At 51.8% G+C, this 17,703-nt stretch overlaps 3 protein-coding genes across 5 annotated transcripts; 2 read left to right on the plus strand and 1 right to left on the minus strand.

Annotated features, from left to right (window-relative positions):
- The first annotated feature begins 540 nt into the window (after window positions 1–540).
- On the plus strand, window positions 541–4,283 carry IL2RG (interleukin 2 receptor subunit gamma). 2 transcript variants are annotated; one of them, XM_047092513.1, is made up of 8 exons: window positions 541–699; window positions 896–1,049; window positions 1,264–1,448; window positions 1,699–1,838; window positions 2,254–2,416; window positions 2,983–3,079; window positions 3,337–3,406; window positions 3,751–4,283. In XM_047092513.1, exons 1-8 carry the CDS (start codon window positions 561–563, stop codon window positions 3,934–3,936), a joined length of 1,134 nt encoding a protein of 377 aa, XP_046948469.1. In that variant the 5' UTR covers window positions 541–560; the 3' UTR covers window positions 3,937–4,283. The 2 variants fall into 2 exon arrangements, with proteins under 2 accessions (XP_046948469.1, XP_046948470.1); XM_047092514.1 differs by having other exon boundaries at window positions 543–675.
- Window positions 4,284–4,342: 59 nt separating this feature from the next.
- Window positions 4,343–7,260, plus strand: CUNHXorf65 (chromosome unknown CXorf65 homolog). Its single transcript, XM_047092483.1, has 6 exons — window positions 4,343–4,354; window positions 5,359–5,533; window positions 5,719–5,853; window positions 6,165–6,233; window positions 6,714–6,820; window positions 7,045–7,260. Exons 1-6 carry the CDS (start codon window positions 4,343–4,345, stop codon window positions 7,150–7,152), a joined length of 606 nt encoding a protein of 201 aa, XP_046948439.1. The 3' UTR covers window positions 7,153–7,260.
- A 406-nt stretch (window positions 7,261–7,666) lies between these two features.
- On the minus strand, window positions 7,667–14,976 carry FOXO4 (forkhead box O4). 2 transcript variants are annotated; one of them, XM_047092507.1, is made up of 3 exons: window positions 14,096–14,974; window positions 9,494–10,553; window positions 7,667–9,167 (listed from the first exon to the last, which is right to left on the minus strand). In XM_047092507.1, exons 1-3 carry the CDS (start codon window positions 14,555–14,557, stop codon window positions 9,160–9,162), a joined length of 1,530 nt encoding a protein of 509 aa, XP_046948463.1. In that variant the 5' UTR covers window positions 14,558–14,974; the 3' UTR covers window positions 7,667–9,159. The 2 variants fall into 2 exon arrangements, with proteins under 2 accessions (XP_046948463.1, XP_046948464.1); XM_047092508.1 differs by lacking the exon at window positions 7,667–9,167 and having other exon boundaries at window positions 9,503–9,700; window positions 9,849–10,553; window positions 14,096–14,976.
- Between the last annotated feature and the right edge of the window lie 2,727 nt (window positions 14,977–17,703).

Consider the following 17,703-nt stretch of genomic DNA (forward strand, 5'->3'; position numbering starts at 1 on the left):
TCAGGGTGGATATTCTGGTTTGGGTCAGGTCAGAAGAAAGACAGCTATACATGTGCCCACAGCAGCCAAGACTGTACTTTCCACCCAAGACTGTGGGGCTTTGACCGAGGTTTCAGGGTGACTGAGTCCCGGAAAGAGCATAGCACAGGAGGGGGAGGAAGGACCAGACCCTCCACTCTACAAGATAAAATGACTTAGATGAGAAGGTGGTTGGGAGTGGTCATGGTGATGCTGGTGGTGGTGAACAGATCCTTCCCAGGATCTAGGTGGTCTGAGGATTCTTGAGTCTGTGACAGTATTGTGTGCCCACCCTCAGTCTCTACTTATAATGCCACTTTACAGCAGTGGTGGTACACCTACAGATTAGATTAACACTTAATCTCCCAGAAGATTTAGCCTGTGTCATAGCACACATTTGCCACACCCTCTGTAAAGCCCTGGTTTCTAAGGTTCTTTCCACCGGAAGCTATGACAGAAGGAAATGTGTGGGTGGGGAGGGGTAATGGGTGAGGGGCCCAGGTTCCTGACAGTCGACACCCAGGGAACGAAGAGCAAGCGCCATGTTGAAGCCACCATTGCCACTCAGATCCCTCTTATTCCTGCAGCTGCCTCTGCTGGGGGTGGGGCTGAATTCGACAGGCCCCAAGCCCAATGGGAATGAAGACATCACAGCTGGTGGGAAACCTGGGACTGAAGGGGGTTGGTGAGAAGAGAGGCTGTGGGAAGGGGCCTTACGGAAAGCTTGAACCTGCCATGGGACGTTAGAATGATGCGGGTAGAATTTAAGAGTAGTGTGTAGAAGGAAAGGGGAAGGGTTCTCTGCCTCCTGCTGCTGCTTCTCCTGACCATCATTTCTTGTCTTCCCCTCCCCCACTTCGTTTTCTCCCCAACCTAGATTTCTTCCTGACCGCTACACCCCCTGCGGCCCTCAGTGTTTCCACTCTGCCCCTCCCAGAGGTCCAGTGTTTTGTGTTCAATGTTGAGTACATGAATTGCACTTGGAACAGCAGCTCTGAGCCCCATCCCACCAACCTGACTCTGCACTATTGGTATGAGAAGGGAAGAGGGGAGCACAGGGGAGTAAGAGGAGGTGGGCTGGATGGCACTTCGTGGGGACCAAGAAAGAGGGTAGCCAGCATCCCAGCCTCCCTACCATTTTCTCATGGGGTAAGTCATACGTCAGTTCGGAGATGAGGCTGGGCTGTCTTATCTGTAGTCCCCAAGTTTATACCACTGTTCCCCTTCCTCTCAACCCTCCTCTAGGTACAAGAACTCCAATGATGATAGAGTCCAGGAGTGTGGCCACTATCTGTTCTCTGGAGAGATCACTTCTGGCTGCTGGCTGCAAAAAGAGGAGATACATCTTTATGAAACATTTGTTGTCCAGCTCCAGGACCCACGGGAACCCAAGAGGCAGTCCACACAGAGGCTGAAATTGCAGAATCTGGGTAATGGGGAAAGGGCATCAAGAATCCAGGGATATATTGTGGGGGTGCCGGGGAAATATTGTGGTGTGCTGGAGTGTCCAGAGTGGTTTTCTTTCACCTTAAGGGTACTTAAGCAGAAAGGAGGAGGTGAGGGATCCAATAGGGAAGGGAGAAGGGATCAGGGGTACTACCTTCAGGATCCTAACTTGTCTAGGCCAGGGGAATGACCACACACACACACACACACACACACACACACGCATATCTCCAGTGATCCCCTGGGCTCCGGAGAACCTAACGCTTCGCAACCTGAGCGAAACCCAGCTAGAACTGACCTGGAGTAACAGACACTTGGACCACTGTCTGGAGCACCTTGTGCAGTACCGGAGTGACTGGGACCGCAGCTGGACAGTGAGTGACTGGGGTTATGAATGTAGCAGCTGAGGCCAAGCAAATGGGGATAAAGTATTCAATCAGCCACATAGGGGGGCCTGCTGTCAAGCTCCTGTCCTCTGCCTCCCAGTTCCTCTGCTCTGTCCATCCTCATCCAACTCCCTTTCCTATCATCACCGGTGACTTTCCATTAACATTTCCGTACCCATACTTTCCTCAATGCCTGTTAAGCAAGTAAACAAAAGGAAGCCTTCAAGGGGATCTGGAGGGGAGGGATTAGATTCTAGTCAGTGAAGGGAGCAATGTGGCTTGAACAGTCCAGAGAGGAGAGAAGAACTGGGGAGAACCAGATGACATGTGGGGAGGGGCAGCAGTTTTAATTCTTCCTTCTTTTTTAGACACCCATCTCTCCCTCACCCTCTTTCTCCCCAAGGAACAATCAGTGGACCACAGACATAGCTTCTCTCTGCCTAGCGTGGATGGGCAGAAATTCTACACGTTCCGTGTCCGGAGCCGCTATAACCCACTCTGTGGAAGCGCTCAGCGTTGGAGTGAATGGAGCCGCCCGATCCACTGGGGCAGCAATACTTCAAAGGGTAAAATGGGCCTAAGGCACCCCCTTACCCACGAACCCAGCACCCCAACCTTTCTAGCATCTCTGCCTTTTGCTCTACTGCTCAACCCCTAAGCCCCCAATTTTGGTGGCCCATCTCCCCTCACTGTTGAACCTCAACCCTCAGGTAGCAGGGCTTTTCTGTGTAGGGTTGGGTCAGTATGTTGTTGGAGTGTGTGTGTGTGTTGGGGGGGGGTTGTTGAGAAGGAGACAGAGGGGATATAGAATGTATAAGATTCCCCTACAGCACTCCCAGAAATCGTGCATGGTAAAGATGGCTTTGGAAGCAGACAGATCTAGGGTTTAAACCTGCCTCTGCTACTTACTGCCTCTTTGACCTGGGGCATATCACTAACCTCTTTGATTCTGTTTCCTCATCTGTAAAGTGGAGATAACAATTGTTTGTCCCTCTCAGGAGTCATGAAGATTAAGTATATGGACAGTGTCTAGCACTGCGCCAGGCACCAAGTTGGGGCTGTACAAATGTTGGCACATAGTAGGGACGCTACAAATGTTAGGTCTCTTTCTCCTCCTTTTTTTTTTTTATAGAGAATCCTTTGTTGTTTGCAATGGAAGCTGTGCTTATCCCCCTTGGCTTCGTGGGATTGATTATTAGCCTTATCTGTGTGTACTGCTGGCTGGAACGGTGAGATTTCAGATATACCAGGAAAATGAGGTGGGGGGTTGCCGCTGGGAATAAATAGTAGAGGAGGATTATCACAGGGTCTCCAGGAATAGAGGGCAGGACAGTAAGGAATGAGGGATCACTCCAGTGCGCATGCTGCTAGAAGGAAGCCACAGGAACAGAGAACACAGAATCCCTTCTTCATTCCATCTGGGAGAACTGGGAGACGGATAATAAAAGAGCATAACCTGCTGTGCCCCCTCTTTCTCCTCTGTCAGGACGATGCCCCGGATTCCTACCCTCAAGAACCTAGAGGATCTGGTTACTGAATACCACGGGAACTTTTCGGTGAGAACATTGTCAAAGGCAACTGCAGTTTGTCAACTAGCGACTGCCTGCCAGCAAGTCAGACAGAGTATGGGGAGCAGAGGGAATGGGAGGGGGCCTGCACTAACAGTCAGGATGTGGCCAACCGATTGGGGGATGGGCTGGATGGAGACACACAGAAGAACTGGTTACAAATTGGTTGAGGCAGATGGAAACAGTGGTACTGGGGGCCCCAAGGGTCTGTGTGTCCCTTCCGTGATCACTGCAGTTGCAGACGTTGGTTGTAAGAGCTCCCTTGGCACAGAGCATGGGTCTTTTACTCCCTGCCCCTAATTGACCCCTGACCTGGAGATATCTGTCTTTAGGCCTGGAGTGGAGTATCTAAGGGACTGGCGGAGAGTCTGCAGCCAGACTACAGTGAATGGCTCTGCCACGTCAGTGAGATTCCCCCAAAAGGAGGGGCTCCAGGGGAGGGGCCTGGGGGCTCCCCCTGCAGCCAGCATAGCCCCTACTGGGCTCCCCCGTGTTACACCCTGAAACCGGAGCCCTGATACCCTGACAGAACCCCAGAGTCCTGTAGTCCTAAATTGTACTAACTTCCCCTCATCCAGCCAGCATGGGTCCAATGCTCACCTCGCCCCCCCCGTGGCTGATTCTGAATTTTATGCCCCCTATAACATCCCCCCGCCCCCGCCAACCCTCATTCAATTTCTCCTATCATCCAATTGGCCCTTTGCCCCAAAACCGAACCGGGTTTCTCATCTTCCCCAATCCAGCCCCTCTTCCTCACAGGATTGTTTCTCCCCGCCATCCCTCCGTCCTTCTGTCCCTCTCTTCCATCTACTCTTCAATTATTCTTGAATCAATGAGAAATAAAGCTTCTGTTGATAATCATCAAGAATGTCTGTTGTTGGGGCAGGGGCAAGGGAAACGTGGGGTGCAATAAGCAGGGGAGGCATGGTGCTGACGGTAGGAAAAAGGAGTTGTAGACTCACGATGTGGAAGCAGTAGTACCACAAATGAACTAGAGAACAGGACTGTTCCAGAAACTTGGCTTTTCTCTAGGGGTCCTGCACTCCTTCCAGGATGCATTCTAGAATTAGATTTACCAGGGCACCTGAGCGGCCCAGTCGGTTAAGCGTCCGACTCTTGGTTTCAGCTCAGGTCATGATCTCATAGTTCGTGGGTTTGAGCCCCACAGCAGGCTCTGCGTTGGCAGTGCGGAGCCTGCTTGGGATTCTCTCTCTTCCTCTCTCTGCCCCTCCCCTGCTCATATTCTCCCTCTCCCTCTCTCAAAATAAACAGATAAACATTTAAAAAAAGAATTAGATGGGGCGCCTGGGTGGCGCAGTAGGTTAAGCGTCCGACTTCAGCCAGGTCATGATCTCGCGGTCCATGAGTTCGAGCCCCGCGTCAGGCTCTGGGCTGATGGCTCGGAGCCTGGAGCCTGTTTCCGATTCTGTGTCTCCCTCTCTCTCTGCCCCTCCCCCGTTCATGCTCTGTCTCTCTCTGTCCCAAAAATAAATAAACTTTGAAAAAAAAATTAAAAAAAATAAATAAAATAAAATAAATAAAAAAAGAATTAGATTTACTGTGGTGCTCCCACTCCCAGCAAATCTTTCACAGACCCCACTCAGGTTCTTCTCTCCTTATCCTTACTCCACCTTCTGCCACACATACCACTTCTGACCTCATAATCCCTCAACTGCAGCCTCAGGCCCCACCCCTAGGGATGCTGGTTATCCATAACTGCCAGTAGCTCTCTCTGGGCCCCTTCGGCCTATGCAATCCATCTACCTCTCTAGATCCCCAATCCTATGGGCCCACTTCCAGCATCCCCAGGACCTCTAGAACACTCTCCTTCCAAATGACTCATCAGGCCTCTATCTGAAGAGTGAGAAGATCTTGAGAGCATGTTCATTTTCATCACACATGGAGGTGAGGGGCATCACAGAGCTGGAGTCTGTGTGTAGGGCCTGGGAGGTTTGAGGGCAGTGGAGATCACAGGGATAGCATGTATAACTAGAGAAGGGCCACATGGCCCATCCCATGTCTTCTCAGATAATCAGCAGTTTCTGGCCAATATCAATTGCTCTGTCCTTCTGTTGATGCACTACACCCGCAGAAAAGTAGGGTTGCCTAAAACAGGTGAGGAGTTGGGGGAGGGGACTGATGGCAGATGGTCAGAAGTAAGTAGGATCATTTCTAGCTCCCAAGCCCTCTGACTGGCAAGAAGAGAGCTCCTTGAATCTAACAGCTCTCTCCAACCCATTCAGGATAGGATCCCACTCTCCTTCCTTAACTGCCCCAATTACCCTATGGCCTCCCTCCAGACACCATCGACTTGTGTGATGAAACAGGGACAATGAAGATGTTTTTCGTGATGAAGACCCCTGGAGACTATGCCAGCAAATTCCTTACAGCTCGAAGCACCTACTACGTTTGTAAGGTGGAGCGTGGAGCACGAGGTAGAGGCTTGGGAGCACTCCTGAGAGAGCAAGGCCCTCAAAATGGATTGTGAACCTTGTCCTTAGCATAGGGTCCGCTCAACCAGATCCAAACTGACCATCTCTAGTCAGCCTAAGAAAGAGCACTGCCTCTATGACAATAGGGTAGGCTTACACATATTATGCCCCCCACCTAGAATTAGTCTTGAGGGGAGGAAATAGGGTACATCAGCTCAAGGTCGTGTTGAGTGCTAGGGTCCTGACATCTTGGGTTTTGGAAGGGTGGAGACTGGGTGGCAGGGGCTGGGGATAGCACACTGCTGTGTTCATAGGAACCCGACTAGAGAATGCCTACAAAGCTTTTGTGCCCCTTCTGAAGAATCCAGAACCTGAGCTAATCGGTAAGGAACATGATGGAGGAAGGAGAAACATGGAAAAGACCTTATGTAGCTGGATGATATAGTATATTCTCTGTATAGAGTGGGAATGGTGTGATATGGCAGGTAGGATCACAGGATCCTAGGAAAAGGGGAATACAGCCTAGGTCCACTTTAGGATGGATATGTAGCTCAAACCAGATGGAGTTATATGTGTCACTCACCCCTACCCCCACCCCCGTTTCTCAAGCATTGTCTTGATATATTTCCCTATCAAAACCCCATCGTTTCCATCTTGCTCTTGATCCTTTTCTCTTGGAGTCTTGGTGACCCAATTCGCAATGAAAAGAGCAAAACCTAGGCACCTTCAGATCACTCCTCAGCCTAGCTTTAGGCCCATTACTCCAAGTGATCACCGGAATTATGGGAGGGATGGGATGGGTAGATAAGATCTCTAGTCCTCAGAGGCAGGGGAGATGGGGGGTGCCTTTTCCTGGTTCTTAGAAAACTTGCGCTCACAATGTGATGTCATGGAGAAGAATCGATTGAAAATGCTTAAAATCCAAGAAGCCAAGAAAGTCGTTGCAATCGAATCCACTGCGAACGCCCCAGTAAGGCTCCCCAAATGTGCTCTGCCCCCCCCCCACTCTCCCCTCCCTCCCAGCCAATACAAGCCTCCTGCACCTTGGCCCCCTGGAATGAATTTCCTTTCCAAGTCCAAGGTCCAAGCCCAAGACCTACCTCCAACCTCTTTTGGCCTGCCTCTGGCCCTAGTTTGTAGAAAGCTTCCCTGCAGGGGCCTCTTTATCTACTTATGGACGTTTTCCTTTTCCAGTCTAAGTCTACCGGAAGATCAGATGAAGAGGGGCCCCCTCCCCCTCGCAGGGGTCTGACCTTTAAGACCAGAGCAGACGTTTTCAGTAGAAGGGATAGACATCGCTAACTGAATAAAGTGACCAAGTGAGAGCAGTAATATTAGGTATGGAATTGCTGGAATTTTATATGAGGCCCCTTTTTCAAGAAAAGACACCGTCTCCCAATATCTGTACCAAGGCTTGAGTGTACCCCAGGCACCATGGAGGTTCTGAGGGTGGGGAGGAGTGGCAGGAGAGGGCTGGGGTGGGGGAGCACATGGGTGGGGGTGAGGAAAAACCGTGAAGTCTCCTACAATGAGCCTTTGAGGGACAGAGTAGGGGTTGGGGTCTTCTCCAACCAAACTACCTCCCCTCCAGAGAGGCCTATCACTCTATCCAGAGAGCCTGCCTACTATTGCTGGGGTTAGGTGACGGATTGGCATCTCCCCTCCCCGCCACCACAATCTACCGACTCCTCCTGCTGAAATTCCCCAACCCCCTACTTCTCTGCCTCCTCGCTGTCCCTCCCGCCCGTCCTCTGCCTTTTCCCCACCTCCCCCCCACCTCTTATCCGAGGGGAGCAGAAAGGCAGCAGAAACCAGAGCTGGTTATAGGCATTTATTGAATTTATTCATTTATTGATTTGACACACTTCCCCACTCCAATCTAGCACATGATACAATCTGGGTAGGCCAGGCGCTGACACAGGAAATGATGGGAACCCACAGCAGGGGCGGGGGGGGGGGGGGTGGGGGGGAGGGGACAATGCAAAGGGGACTGGGGGAGGGGCTGCTTTGGGGGCTGGGGTGGAGAAGGAGCCCCAGATGGCCACCCTGGCAGGTGCTAGTAAACCTGATCCACATTCTCCTCCATCCCGTTCATTTCCCAGACCCTCAGCCAAGCTCCCCAGCTCCCCCTTCCCTGTTCCGCCCCTCCCCCTGCCTGCCACCACACACACTTCCACATAACCCCTGTAGTCAGGCAAGGGGAAGAAGGGCAGGAACAGCTGTCAGGGGCCTGGAACAGGGAGGTCTCTGTGCCTAACTTTACCACCCTAAATCCTTCCCTCTTCTCCCCCTCCCCTTCCCCGGCCGCAAACTAATTCCAGGCCTTCAATGCACTCTCCCACCATAGCATTAACCCGCAGCGGGTCATTTGAGAGTGTGGCTGCATCCGAACACCACATGCTCCCAGACACAAGGTGAATGAGGGGGCCTGGCTTAGCTTTTTCCATAGGGAAACTCTAAGCTAGTTCCGCCCAGACCTTGTTCTCCACATCTCCATGTCATCATCGCTGGAGTTCTTTCCCCTGCTCTCCACTGCTGCTCCCCTGCCCCCTGCTCTCTGTCAGCCTGGTGTTCTCTCATCCCATTTCCCATGCTTCCCCGAGTAATGTCTGTAGTGTTTGTATCATGTCACTATGACAAAGCCTTCAAAAAGAAAAAAAAAAGCATTCTCCCCACCACTAGCACCTTGCCACTGTTAAAAATCTCTATATTTGTGTTTATATTTCTTTAAAAGTTTATAAAAAGCCTTTCTGTGATCTGCAGCCTTCCAAGGGTGATTTGGCCTGGTGAGCCTCTCCAGTGCTCAGACCTTGGCCCTTCCACGTCCCTATTACCCTCCCCCCCACCCCACACCACTGGCCTAGGGGGCCACTGCATAAAAATCCAAGGCTTAACCTAGCCTGGACCAGCTCAGATAAGACTACAAAAAATCCTGCTCCCAAAGGCAGGGGTAAGGCCACTGGTGACTTCACATTTCCAACAGCATTGCCCACCCCTGCTATAAAACCTAGGGAGTGGGAATCGGGGGGAGCCTAGGAAGGCTCCCAAGAGGGGGCCTCACCCCCTAATTGGCACAGTGAGAATAAGCCCTTTCTCCCTTTCCCCCACCCCTTTCCCTCCCTCCCTCCCCCCATAGTTCCCATATGGGGCAGTTTTATCTTTCTAATTTCCTCAACACCTGTGTGAGCAGACCCCACCCTAGCTCTAAAGCAGGGTCCCAAATTCCCAGGGAAGGGTCAAGGGTAAAGAGTGGATATGGGCACGCCTGGCTCCACCTCTGAAGCAGGGGACAAAGCTTCTAGCCATGGCTCAGGGATCTGTGGGAAGAAGAAAACAGAAGACAAGGTAAGAGGCTGATCTGGGGCGTGACAACTTTCCACCATTAAGGTCACACGCCCCCAAAACAGAGACAGCCCTTCCCCACACGTTTTCCTGTGCTAATGCTAGGGGTGGGCTTTGCTGAAGGGCCTGGAGGTCCCATCTGGAAACTCTGCCTCTCCACTATGATACCCTCCCAATTCCCCAGGAGCTCCAGCTACTCCTTGCTCTAAATCTCCCTCTTGCTCAGCTCATGGGACTAGCTGGGCACCTAGGGGGTGGCCAGAGGTTGTGAGATGCTACTGTTGATTAAGAGGTACCATACCTGGCTCAAAGTTGAAGTCCAATCCCTCGCCCCCATCCATGAGGTCACTGATGATGTTATCCACGTCACACTCCAGGTTCTCCATGTACATATCGAGATCTAGATCCTGAGGCATTCTGTCTTGGCTTGCAGCTTCCGTAGCAGGTGTGAGCACAGGAGTCCCCAGGGTCTTGGGGATGGGAGCACCTGCCATGACTGGAGGTGGTGCTATCATAGAGAGGGTGGGAACCAGACTGCTAGGGCCTGGGGCCTCTAGGGGCTTAGGACACAGGCCAACCCCTGTGGCTAGCTTACTGGAGGAAGGTATGCCCCCCAGCAACAGAAGTGTCGGAGCCTGGGACAGAATGGGATCTACCTGGGTCATGAGGACATCAGCAGGGGGTGGTGGCGTATCAGAGGTGAGCAGGGCCTCCAGAGACTGGGAGCTTGAGAAGCACCCTTCTCCTGCTGACAGGGACCCCTCTGCTGGGCTGAAGAGGGAGGTGCTGTAGGTGTGTAAGGGACCTGTCACCCCAGGATGCTGCAAAGAGAAGCCAGAGAGACTACTCCGAGATAGCAGGGAATGGGAAGATGTGAGATTGAGCCCATCTAACAGCTCCAGATCTTCATTTAGGGTGGGAGGGACACCCCCTGCATAGCTGCTGACAGAGGCTGGTATCTCCTCCTCTGCCAGCACCTCAGACTCTCGCCTCATGGGGGAGTGCCTTGTGCTGACACTGCTAGCATTTGAACTGCTTCGTGGACGGAAGGTGGTCCACACATCTGCTTCTTCAGGGTTTCGAGAGCAAGGGCTGCCTGACCACTTGGTGAAGTGGCCAACGGGGCTGGTTGGAGTGGCACCTTCAGGCGGGGCTGGCAGCACGGCTGGTTTCTTCTTGGGGGCCTTGCTGCGGCCCCGAAGCAGCTTGCTGCTGCTATCCATGGAGGCTGCCCGGCGGCGGGGAGCCTTGCCGCTCTTGCCTCCCTCAGGGTTCAGCATCCACCAAGAGCTCTTGCCAGTAGCCTCGTTGTGAACCTTGATGAACTTGCTGTGCAGGGACAGGTTGTGGCGGATCGAGTTCTGGAGGGGGCAGAGGCAGCAGGAAAGGGGCATGAGGTACGTGCAGGGGAGGTCAGTGGCCAGTAGTCCAGCCTCAAAGGATGCTGGGACATAGCAGGGGCATTCCTCGAAACTCAGAGCTATCCAAATCCAGAGGAGAACAGGCAAAGGTAGGGGCAGGGAAGGAGGGTGTGTGTGTGGGGAGACCATACACAGTTCCCACCCAAAGGCAAGACACTCAGCCTCTGCTCCAGACTTTTTGGCACAAGGGCCCAGGAGACAGCCTGAGTAACAACCTACTGCAGAGGGCACTGGGCCTGCTCTGGAAAAGCTCACAGCACTACACTCCTCCCAGGTCTCTGAGGGGCTGTCTGGTGTTGGTGGTCACTGGGGAGACACACTCCTGGTTCAGCAAGAGCTAGGATTAGGTGGGGAAAGAGAATTCCACAGCTCCAATCTCTTTCCTTGAGCGGAGGCTTGGGTGGAGTTTACGGGAAAGTGGCGTAACACCAGCCCAGGACTGACCGACCCTGTGTTGAGCCAGTTCTCTGAATAGGCTGAGGGGCTGGACCCTCAACAGAGCTGGCGCTCTACTCCCCATGGGGCACTGGAGCCCCAGCTCTCCATAGGATTTGCAGATTCCTTTGTTCCTGATTCCTCCCGATCACTGGGCACACACCCTCAACTTCACTCAGGCCAGGCTTCTCACCGTGCCTCAAATCCACAAGGCACATTCCTTGTCCTAGGAAGGATCTCCCCTCAGTAAATTCTGCTAGTTCCTCAAGACCAAGCAGAAGTCCCCTCTCTTCTATTAAGTGGCTGCCTGACTGCTGCTGCCAAATTTCTTGTGTGGTATTTTTAATCTGTTCTACACCACCTTACCCAACCTATATTGTACTATTTACCATCTCATGCAATTACACGCATCAAGTATAAGTGCCCATGGCGCAGGCCATGTTGTCCAGTCAGGCAGCCCTCAAACGGTGCCCCCCTCAGAGTGCCAAGCTGCCAGTACATAATCGATATGTTACCTTATTGGTGGGTGGCCCCTTGAGGCTCTATCGGCTTTGGAGTGCCTTGGGTATTGGAAGCTCCATGTTCTCCCTTCCTCCTTTCCTCCCTCTGTTCTCCCTTTCTCCCTCACTGCTGATATTCTGAGAGAGATAAGTTTTTTTTTTTCCTCAGGGGCCTAGGGAGCTGAGATTGGTAGCTTCTTGAGCCCCCAGAGCAGCTTATTGCTACTGGTTGCCCCAGGCTAGTTACACCATCCTTTTGTGTCCCCGCCCCCCCCCCCCCACCTCCCTACTCTTTCCTACCTCCTTTCCCCTACTTCTTCTCAGGAATTTGTGCCTAAGATCTCCAACCTTAGGGGCATTTGACCTCCCACATGGAGCTCTTCAGTGTTTGGAAAATCAGGAAGGGGCCCAGAAGGGCTTGGAGCAAAACTAGAGACTGAGGCTATGGACAGTCAGAAACACATGAATTGATTTCTGACTGGTGCTCCAGATAAGGAGACCCTCTGCCTGGGGAAAGATGCTTAAGTAGCTTCTTGTTCCAGGGCTCTTGAGGCAAAGAACTCCTTGTCTCCCTGGGACCCTTCAGTAATGGCATTCCTAACCACACTGACTGCATTGGTACTCCTGGTTCTTTCGAGGAATCCCACTTGTCCACCTACACAGTAACCGTCCATCCTTAGTAACTGAGAACCACTGTGACTTCTGGCACTGTGACTCCCCACCCCTTCCACCCTTTAACTCTGGGTCTGCTGAGAAGGTCCGTTCCTTTCTCCACACTCAATACCCATGAGGCCCATTCTTCTATCCCCTCTCCTTTAGGCCTCAGAACTAGTACAACCTCCTACCTGGAGAGGTCAGCTCCTTATAATTCTTACCTGTTAGAAGTGGGGGGAGTGACTCCCTATAATTCTTACCTGTTGGAAGTGGGGGGTGACTGGTAATTGTTCCCCAAGCCACCTAAACTAAGCTTTCTTGTTCTAAGTGAGTGCCACCCCCCCCACCGTGGGGTGGGAGTAATCTCAGCACATCCCCAGAGAAGCCAGTTCAGGCTGTGAAGCTTACTCCTTGGAGTGGGGGTGGGGGGTGGGGGGTGGGGGATGAGAGCCTTGAAGGCCCAGCACTCAGCCCAATGAAGAGAATTTGGTAGCATGGGCTAGCAGAAAGAATATATGATTTATAGTTAGACCTGAGTTCAAGTCCTCACTCTGCTGATATTAGGCGAGCTTCCTGACCTTTCCATACCTTAGTTTCCCAGTATGTAAAACGTGGAATCTCAAGAATTGCTGGGAAAATTAATAAAACAAAAAATGTCAAAACTACTTTGTAAACTAAAAAGCCGCAAATAAGTGTAAATTATAAGGAGGGACTACACTCCCACAGCATAACTAACAACTCATGATTATTTCTTCTACCCTGGAAAATGAACCTAAGGGAAAAGAAAAAACAGCTGTGTAGGCTGGGTCCAAGGAGGGGAGGGAGCTCTTTATGAGCTGAGACTGTGGCATGGCAGTCTACCCAGAAATAGTGCCAAGGGTCTCAGTCAGCTGTCCTGTTTTCTGTCCTGCCCAACTCCTAGGAATACTGCAGATCTGATCCCTCCGTCCATCTACTCTACGTAGGGGAGGACCCTCTGCTCATTCAACCCTCTGTACTTTCTTGTACGCTGATGTCACCACCTATGGGGGTGCAGGATGTCAAGGAGTTGAAGCTCCCCGTTTCACGATTAGGACCCCTTCTCAGGACAAGTTTTCCGAGCATCTAGTGAGATCTTTCCTCACAGTTTCTTCATGGAAGGCCAAGAGAACTCCCAACCTTTTGCTCTAAAGTCAGAGCCTTGTCTCTCTCTCTCTCTCTTTTTTTTTTGTAACTAACATTCCTCAACAGTAAATGAAAACTCTTCCCCTCCCAGACTTAGATAGCACCTTACTAGGGAGTTTCTTAGCACTACAGGGTAAACTGAGGCAGGTAGCAGCTCATGCCCCCTTTTTTCCCTCCTGGTCCGTAAGATCAGCTACCTTACCCCATGAATATCACCTTTTTTTTTTTTTAACCTATGCCACTCTACCTCCTCTTCTTGGGTAGAGGAGTTCTTGAACAGTACATCTACCCTGAGGTATTGAGAAGCAAGCAGGGAATCCAAGTAATCCCACAGGAATGGGAGAAAAGGTGTTGGGGTGGGAGGTGGGGGAGGAGGGAAGGCCAGGTTCATGTGGGGAATCCACACAGTTCCTGCTGTACATAGGATAAAGACTTCTCTGTGGGAATAAGTGTTTGGGGCAGCTCAAGCCAAAGTGCTGGGAGTGCTGAGCAGTGAGCAGAGAATTCAATTTTCTCCAAGGCAAGGACAGTGTCTTATTCATCTGCGATCCTCCAGCATCAAGCACTGAGCGTGGTATATACTATGTCCTAAGTAAATGTTTGTGTAATTGATGATTGAAGGTGGGTCTCTCGGGTGGGGGCGTAAAAGGGGCCCCAGAAGGGCAGCAAGGAGGCTAGGGATCCCAGGGGCAGATGGTATTGGGACAGAGGTAAGGGGGTCATAGTTACCTTCCATCCTGCTGAGCTGTTGCTGTCACCCTTGTCCTTGAAGTAGGGCACAGTGCGGACCATCCACTCATAGATCTGGGCGAGTGTCAGTCGCTTCTCGGGGGCGCTTTCAATGGCCTGGCTGATGAGTTCTGCATATGACTGATTTCCCCAGGCATTCCGGCGGGAGCCTCCCTTCCGAGGACCTGTTACAGCCCCCAGGATCCCGGGCTGGGGGCCCCCTGCCGGCTCGGGGAGCTGGGAGGGCAACAGGATCGGGTCTGAGCGCCCCTCCGTGTGTACCTTCTCTCCCAGACCCGGCTCCACCTCGGGCGGCTCAGGCGGCTCGGACGCCTCGGTAGCGAGCTCTGGTCGGGGAAGGGGCCAGGTGCAGGAGCGGGGACGGCTCTGGGGTTCGAAGTCGGGATCGAGGTCTATGATCGCAGCAGCCTCTGTGGCTGAATTCTCATTCCTTGGATCCATACGTGGAGTTGGACCTCCGCCACTCAGCGTTCAGAGGAGCCTGCCACAGTCCCTCACGATGCCTCCCCCCAGGGGGGAAGCACCGAGGGCCAGGAGGCACATTCCTGCCGGTCCTCAGAAAGTCGCGAACTTCCCCCTCGCCCCAGGACGCTAGCCCCCAAGCTGTCCCTTCTACACAGTTCTCTGATCCTCTTCTCGGCTACAAGCGGACAGCCTCAGAGCTCTTTCTGAGACACCACCTGTAACCTCCGCCTAGCGAAGGCACTTTTTTTCCAACCTCTCACTCAGCTTCCTGCTCTTTTAAACCTGAGGCACCGTATCCCCTCATACATTGCGCTCCCATCACCAAACGTCTCCTTAGCCGCGGTTCCCTCCCCCTTTTAAGTTGCTGCCCCCCGGACACTCCTCCCAAATTTCCTCCACCCGGATCACTGCCCTCCCCCACGCCCCGCTCCCCCGCGTCACTTGCCCCTCCCCTAGCTGCCCCTCCCCCCGCCTCTTCCTTTCCCTCCACTCTTAATCGGGTCCACTTCCCCGCGGCCCCAGCCTCTCCTATTCCCGCACCAATTCCCCTATCAACCCCCCCACCCCCCGCCCCCCGGGTTTCCTTTTTGTTTTGCTCCCGGCCGCAGCCCCCGCCTGACGTCTCTGTTTACCACTCGCCGGGGCAGCCATCTGCGCACGCGCCTGGAGAGCCAGTTGGGAAACCGAGTTCTTCAGTCGTGCCACCCTAGTCGGCCTTAAGGACTACATTTCCCGTCCTACTTCGCGGCCAGGAGCCCGATAAGGGCGGCTGGAGAGCGGCGTGGCAGGATATAGGGAGGTGGAACTTTAATTAATAGAGGTCGTTGCGGACTTTTTCTTTTCTTGAAAAGTCGTTTTCCTCCTTTCTTCCCCCCTTCCCACCTCCTCCCGTGTGACTCCGGGTCGCCTAGGTGACCATGTTGAGGGGTGCTAGACCCTTCCTTCTTTTAGTGGAGAGAGGGCAGGAGGGAAAAATGTGGTCTCTACAAGAAGCAGAAAACCGAGAGGCAAGAAGCAAAGAATGGACGGGCTTGTGTAACATAAACAAATACTGATGATAGTGTTTCCTCTACCCGCCTCTCCCCACCCCCAAGCCCCCAAGTGCAATTCACGGTGACCGTGCGGTGGCTGACCAATCAGTTTTCTCCACTGGCTCTTCTGGCCTGCCCTTAAATATTGATATTTTCCAGGTTCCCGTCTTGGGTCGCTTCACTTCTCATTCAACAGGTCCCAAATTTAACTCATCTGTTCTTGCACCCACACCCCTATGCTCTGGCTACCCTTATCTCTGAATTTGGTCAATAGTTGTCCCGATCTACCCAGTCTTCCAAGCTAAAACACCTTTTGCCTTTTCATCTCTTTAACTTCTCACATCCAATTCGCAGTTGCATACCTTATTTATCACAGGATTAAATTGCAATATCATCTTAATTGCACCTCCTGCCGTCAGTCTTTTCCCCCACTATGGTTTTATGTTCCATGCTGCCAACAAATCACCCTTCTAAGAAACACTCCTGGTAATAATAGTTAAAATGTATGGAGCGCTTATTATGTGCCAGGCGCTGTGCTAATTGCTTTACATACATTAGTTCATTTACTCCTCAAATCCACCCTGTAAAGCAGGTACTGCTATCAACCCCACTCTACAGATGAAGACACTAATGCTCAGAGATTCGGTGACATACCCAAAGTCACAGCTAGGAGGCAGGGGAACTAGGATCATAACATTTATGACCATAAAATCTCCCTGCTTGAAACTTCCTTTGGTTTTCCCTATTGCCTATGCGATAAAGTTCAAACTCTCTAGCAAGGTACACACAGTATCTTCAGTTTCAGGCCACTTCCCACCTTTCCTGCTTCATCTTTCACTGGGCACACTAAGTTCCAACCAGAGTTTTGTACTGTTTCCTGGAAATGCCATACCCTTTTATACCTCCACCTCCTGGGGTGTCCTCCCTCTCATCGTCCCCTCCCCAAGTCTCTTATTTTGGAACACTCCTATTCAGCCTTCCTTGTTCTCCTCAGGTGGAGTTCTCCCTTTTCTGCATTCCCAAGCACTTTCTGCAGGTTTGTGTTTTATAGCACAGACCATATTGTATTGTAATTCTTTCTTTTTTTAAAAAAAAAATTTTTTTAACGTTTATTTATTTTTGAGACAGAGGGAGACAGAGCATGAACGGGGGACGGGCAGAGAGAGAGGGAGACACAGAATCGGAAGCAGGCTCCAGGCTCTGAGCCATCAGCCCAGAGCCCGACGCGGGGCTCGAACTCACGGACCGCGAGATAGTGACCTGAGCTGAAGTCGGACGCTTAACCGACTGAGCCACCCAGGCGCCCCAATTATTTCTTTACACACACATCTCTTCCACTAAACTGAACTCCTCGAGGGCAGAGAGACAAGTTTTATGTATCTCTGTGACGCTTAGCAAGGGGTCACATTGGACAAATGCTGGCAAAATGAACGGGATCAGGAATTGAATGACATTACATTTGTACATTTGACAACTTTTTAAAAAAAATTTTAATGTTTAATTTTGAGAGAGACAGACAGACAGAGCATGAGCGGGGGAGGGGCAGGAAGAGAGGGAGACACAGAACCCAAAGCAGACTCCAGGTTCTGAGCTGTCAGCACAGAGCCGGACACGGGGCTTGAACCCACGAACTGTGAGAGCATGACCTGAGCCGAAGTCAGATGCTTAACCGCCTGAGCCAACCAGGCGCCCCTTGACAACTTTTTAATAAGCATATCATGTGTACTTTCTGTCTGGCCATGTCTCAATTTTCCTGCTAGACAGCATAACTTGTCTGTACAGTGCCTAGCATTGTACCATTTGCAGTGTTGCTTGATATGTGCTATGTGATGACAAGGCCTTCCTCTTGTCAGGAAGGACAGCTATACAACTTGGCATTTTCTAGAGGTGGCGGTACATTGAGGCTTCAAAGAGATATTAGGCTACTCACGGTAGGTAACGTAACCATCTTGGTTCTATATATTCCTGCCTCCTTCTACTCCAAAGTGCATTTGTGCTCCATTTGTCATGTACAGGGTAAATAGAAGACCATGTATCCCTACCTGAGGTCCAGACTAGAGAGATGGGACATAGTTGCTCACAATGCCTGTA

The sequence above is a fragment of the Lynx rufus genome, unplaced genomic scaffold (genome assembly GCF_022079265.1).
Source record: "Lynx rufus isolate CCGP_SWC_20201006 ecotype Redwood Valley unplaced genomic scaffold, mLynRuf1.p SCAF_30, whole genome shotgun sequence".
Lineage (NCBI taxonomy): Eukaryota > Metazoa > Chordata > Mammalia > Carnivora > Felidae > Lynx > Lynx rufus.